A 4,847-nucleotide genomic window follows, 5' to 3' on the forward strand; every position below is an offset into this window, starting at 1 on the left:
AAAAAAAAAAAAAAAAAAAAAAAAAAAAAAAAAAAAAAAAAGAATGCAGCTAATAATTATGCGCCCTCTAATTCATTTGGGGTTTGAGTGCAGCTAATAACGAATGACAAATTCAAAAGCGTGAAGCACAGGGTTGTTGCAAACAAGGAGGGGCCGCGAGTGTCAGTGGCTGGAGTCTTTTCGACGCTTTCTTTTCCAACCTCGAAATTGTATGGACCCATCAAGGAGCTGTTGAGTGAAGATAACCCTGCAATATACAGAGAAACCACTGTCAGAGACTTTAGTATCCAGTTTCGTTCAGTCGGCCTTGGAACTTCTACTTTGCAGCATTTCAAGCTGAGTGAAGCAGATGCTTAATTCTGGGTGTTCTCTGTTTCATTGAACTCGTAATCGTAAATCTCTGTAGCTCAAAAACTAAATTGAAGCTTGTTCCATGGTGTCATGGTCGATGTAAGATTGTAAGCTGAATATGAATAAATTAAGACTTAGCTTGATATTATAAAAACAAAATAGATGAGTCGTTTTAAGTAACAATTTTGATTTGATTTTTTTGAACCACAAACTTAGAGTGGTTTATTTGAATTAGCAATTGGCTTATTTGAATCAATAATGGTGAAGCAACGTAAGAGAATCAATAATGGTGAAGTAACGTAAGCTCTTATGAAAGATAGAACTTTAGCGTGGTCGTAAGACAACAATTATGTAGCACTTGTTCTAACTTAATAAACAAGTCAGTTGTGTGAAAAACGAATTTTGAAGACAATTTCAACAAATGATCGAGTATCGAGTCATGTTTGACAGAAAATAAAAAACTAAGCACAATCTAAAAAGCTATGTTATAGCCTAAAAATGAATAAGTAACATTCATAACATAATATAATCGAGTAAGAAGAATTAACAACTAATAGTATTTTTAGGTATGGATGGTATATACACGATATGTTGTAGACAATACACCTAAGACAAATATGATAAAAAATATCTGACATGCGAACATAAATGACCATAAATAACTTGACTTGTATAAGCATGATCCAAATCGGACACCTCTTAATCAAGTGAAATGACCATAAATAACTTGACTTGTATAAGCATGATCCAAATCGGACACCTCTTAATCAAGTAGTGAAATGACCATAAATAACTTGACTTGTATAAGCATGATCCAAATCGGACACCTCTTAATCAAGTGAAAAAATGACCATAAATAACTTGACTTGTATAAGCATGATCCAAATCGGACACCTCTTAATCAAGTGAAAAGGAGTTATTCATATCCACTCATTCAGTCAAACTTGGAAAATTCATTACCAGAAGAAAACTAGAACCTCGAACGAAGCTTCCCATCATTAACAGTATCCCTTCTGCATTTATATGCAACAGCTGCCACCACCGATCAAGGCACTTCACAATTTTGAAAAGATTTAAGTTCTTTTCATTTGAATTCAATCCGTTCCGTCGAAGGCAAGAGAATGGACAATGACGGTCGCAGCCTTAGGATCAACGGAGTCGATGGAATCAACCTCACTCCGTTATCCAAGGCCGACGAAAACTACCACCGACCCACTGAACTCAAGGCTTTCGACGACACTAAAGCCGGCGTTAAAGGCTTAGTCGACGCCGGGATTACCGAAATTCCCCGTATCTTTTACCACCCACTGGAGGAAGATGACTCCGGCGAAACTCAAATCCGTATTCCAGTGATAGACCTCGAAGGCGTCGCCAAAGATTCACTCAAACGCAAAGACATCGTTGAACAAATTCGTGAAGCTTCAGAGGAATTGGGTTTTTTCCAGTTGATTAACCATGGAATTCCGGCGAGTGTTCTTGAAGAAATGAGAGAATCTGTTCGGAGATTTCACGAACAAGACACGGAAGTGAAGAAACAATTCTATACACGGGACCTCACGAAGCCATTGGTTTACAATAGTAACTTCGATCTATACTCTGCAGCGACCACCAATTGGAGGGACACCTTTAGCCATGCCAGTGCTCCAAACCCTCCCAATCCACAGGACTTGCCGGAAATTTGCAGGTATATGTGCTGATTTTGAACCAAAACAAAATACTCTGTTACTAACCTCTGTTTTGTGCAGAGATATTCTGGTGGATTACACAAAACGGGTGATGGAGATTGGAAAATTACTGTTTGAATTGCTGTCGGAGGCTCTCGGTCTGAACCCAAATTACTTGAACAACATAGGCTGCAGTGATGGGCTTGCATTTGTATACCACTATTACCCTGCATGCCCACAGCCGAAATCGACCATTGGCATATCCGAGCACTCTGACACTGACTTCATCACGGTGCTGTTGCAAGACCACGTCGGCGGCCTACAGATTCGTCATCAGAACAAATGGATTGACGTGTGTCCTGTCGCCGGAGCGTTAGTCGTCAACATCGGAGATCTTATGCAGGTAACTCTGCAGCATCCTCCCTGTTACGACGCACATATGGATCGCCAAACTATGTCGGACACCCTTTAATTAAATTGGATTTTTTGATGCAGCTAATAACAAATGACAGGTTCAAAAGCGTTAATCATAGGGTTGTGTCGAAACATGAGGGTCCGAGAATATCAGTGGCGGGCATTTTTTCGACGCTTGTTTTGCCAAGCAACAAACTTTATGGACCCATCAAGGAATTGTTATCGGAAGAAAATCCTGCAATATACAGAGAGACCACCGTCAGAGACTTCAGTATCCAGTTCCGGTCGGACGGCCTTGGAACTTCTACTTTAAAGCATTACAAGCTGAATCAAGCAGAGGTTTAAATTGCAAGGAAATGGACGAAGATCATAACAGTTCGTTTGGTTACGTGTTCTCTGTTTTTGCAGAGAGCTTTCCGTTTTTATCATCCATTGTAATAAATTTCTTATAGTAGCACGTTTGTATGACTTTACGTTAAATTTCAATAATAAAATTGTGTATCAGATTCTTATCCCAAATCCCACGAATATTTTACCGGCCGCCTGAGTTCGGCGAGTCCCCTGTTCCCGGTGAAGCGCAAATGAGCATTCCTGCGATAGACCTCGAAGGCATCGACAGAGGTTCATCCAAAATTGTATCAGTTATTTTAATCCTTGAATTCATTTGAAAATTTGGTGTTGAATGGCGTCTGGGTGAGATGCCAATGACCTGAAGATTGTGATGCAATTTCCATTTGTTTAATCTGAAGTCAATTCCCGAGTGCTAAACTGCGACACGTAACCATGTAAAGACCTTCCTCTCATATTTCCTCTCCAATTCCCCTTTTGCTCATTCAATCTTTCGATTTCCCAACACGCCGCTACGCCATGAATGTCCATCAGCTTTCTGCAAAACCACTTTCGAGTCCCGGTAATCCCTCATCAAGTTCTCTGTAATTTCGAAATCGATTCAACTCCTCGATCTCGTTCTGTGTAATTCTTTTGCCGCAACTTTTGGGGGTTTTGGGTACTCTGATTTTCTCGATTGCTATCTGGTGGAAGGGCGTTCTTGAGTTTCTTGGATGGTTGCTAAAGTGTTTAGAGAGTTATGAGAAGATGGGTGATTCAGTGGATCGGATTTTGAGAATTGGAGGTTTCTGCTGAATTTGGGAAAGAAGAAGATGAGGGATTTTCCAGGGAGTCCTGGGACTATGACGGGGCTAATTCTGAGGATTTTGCAGTTCGTTTTTGCTGCTGTCTCTATTGCTTCTATGGCTTCGACTGCTTACTTCTTCAAATTCACAGCTTTTTGGTTTGTGTTCTTTGCTCCCTTTTTAGTTCCTCTGTTTCACTTGAATACAATCTGATGATTCTCCATGCATCTAATATAATCAACCCATGAAACTACGGTCAATCTTGAGCCATCCCCTGTGATGAAGCAAACTGGTTGTTTATTATTTGCACCACAAGCTGTTTAAAAGGCTCAAACTGTAGCAATTTCATATCATATAGATGTTTCATTGTACCTTTCCTTGCCATAAGTACTGAAAATGACTATCTTTCGACAATTTGGATGATCAAAGTTCAAGATTTGTGCTTCCGGTTGATTGCTGACAATGACCAAAAGTATCCATCTGCATAGCATTGAAAATCAGTCTACAAAAATGGAGAAGAAAACATGTGCAGTTCTCTAATTGGATATTCTTGTAGATTACCTATTTTCTCCCACCATAGCCATGAGACCAGTCCATCTTGTTGCAATATTCTCTGTGATATGAATCCCAAAACACATAGGATTTCACATAAAGAATACTTCTTGTTCGATGTTTGTGCAGCTACCTGATAGCTTCATTGGGGTTGCAAATCACCTGGAGTTTTGTGCTAGCATTAATCGATGCCTATGCACTGGTAAAAAACAGAGCCCTCAAGAACTCTCTGCTCATTAGCCTCTTCGTCGTCGGTGATTGGGTAAGTCTCCATTAAACTTGTTCACAGACTTTTTTATGCACAACTCTAAGTTCACGTATTATGTTGCAGATTACAGCAACATTGACACTCGCAGCAGCCTCTTCTTCTAGTGGGGTAGCAATACTGTATTTCAACGACTTGAACATTTGTGGTTTTATTGGGGAATGCCAAAAATACCAACTCTCTGTCGCCTTTGCATTCCTCAGCTGGATAACTGTTGCCACTTCTTCTCTTATCATGGTCTGGCTATTGGCTTCCGGTTAAACCGTTTGTTGTACACGCAATTTCAAATGTTGCACAGTTTTTATTTCATCGATTCCAATTTCGAACTATCAAATCCTACTGATTTGATCCATTTTAATCTTCTTCTTTAACATTTAAGTTTTTCCCCTTCATGAGATAAAATCTCGAATGGTTTTTTTTTTTTTTTTTTTTTTTTTTTTTTTTTTTTTTTTTTTTTTTTTTTTTTTT

The 4,847-nt window shown here is 39.3% G+C and overlaps 2 protein-coding genes and 1 long non-coding RNA gene across 7 annotated transcripts in view; 2 read left to right on the forward strand and 1 right to left on the reverse strand.

Annotated features, from left to right (window-relative positions):
- LOC111479007 (1-aminocyclopropane-1-carboxylate oxidase homolog 1-like) overlaps positions 1–2,948 on the forward strand; it is a 4,162-nt gene extending 1,214 nt beyond the window's left edge. Inside the window, exons 1-4 of one of the 5 annotated variants that reach the window (XM_023123430.1) lie at positions 1,377–2,035; positions 2,097–2,418; positions 2,511–2,808; positions 2,849–2,948. In XM_023123430.1, coding sequence (XP_022979198.1) covers positions 1,473–2,035; positions 2,097–2,418; positions 2,511–2,774 — 1,149 coding nt within the window. In that variant the 5' untranslated portion in view covers positions 1,377–1,472 and the 3' untranslated portion in view covers positions 2,775–2,808; positions 2,849–2,948. Of the gene's footprint in view, positions 1–93; positions 506–1,376; positions 2,036–2,096; positions 2,419–2,510 lie in introns of those variants that run through there. The other 4 variants (XM_023123429.1, XM_023123431.1, XM_023123432.1 and 1 more) reach the window with 4 other exon arrangements.
- Positions 2,949–3,489: 541 nt separating this feature from the next.
- LOC111479011 (CASP-like protein 5B3) lies at positions 3,490–4,656 on the forward strand. Its single transcript, XM_023123438.1, has 3 exons — positions 3,490–3,720; positions 4,244–4,376; positions 4,446–4,656. The coding sequence occupies exons 1-3, from the start codon at positions 3,590–3,592 to the stop codon at positions 4,638–4,640; spliced, it is 459 nt and encodes a 152-aa protein (XP_022979206.1). The 5' UTR covers positions 3,490–3,589; the 3' UTR covers positions 4,641–4,656.
- On the reverse strand, positions 3,714–4,255 carry LOC111479012. The gene is made up of 3 exons (XR_002717585.1): positions 4,124–4,255; positions 3,935–4,042; positions 3,714–3,836 (listed from the first exon to the last, which is right to left on the reverse strand). It is a non-coding gene; the product is annotated as an uncharacterized LOC111479012 (long non-coding RNA).
- Positions 4,657–4,847: the final 191 nt, after the last annotated feature.

Source organism: Cucurbita maxima, unplaced genomic scaffold (assembly GCF_002738345.1).
Source record: "Cucurbita maxima cultivar Rimu unplaced genomic scaffold, Cmax_1.0 Cma_Scf00005, whole genome shotgun sequence".
Lineage (NCBI taxonomy): Eukaryota > Viridiplantae > Streptophyta > Magnoliopsida > Cucurbitales > Cucurbitaceae > Cucurbita > Cucurbita maxima.

Bases quoted from the DNA above. Each gene is read 5' to 3' on its own strand.
- LOC111479011 (XM_023123438.1), top strand. From the start codon at position 3,590: ATGAGGGATTTTCCAGGGAGTCCTGGGACTATGACGGGGCTAATTCTG. The intron at 3,721-4,243 runs GTTTGTGTTCTT...ATGTTTGTGCAG, and splicing joins TTCAAATTCACAGCTTTTTG to CTACCTGATAGCTTCATTGG. The intron at 4,377-4,445 runs GTAAGTCTCCAT...ATTATGTTGCAG, and splicing joins TCTTCGTCGTCGGTGATTGG to ATTACAGCAACATTGACACT.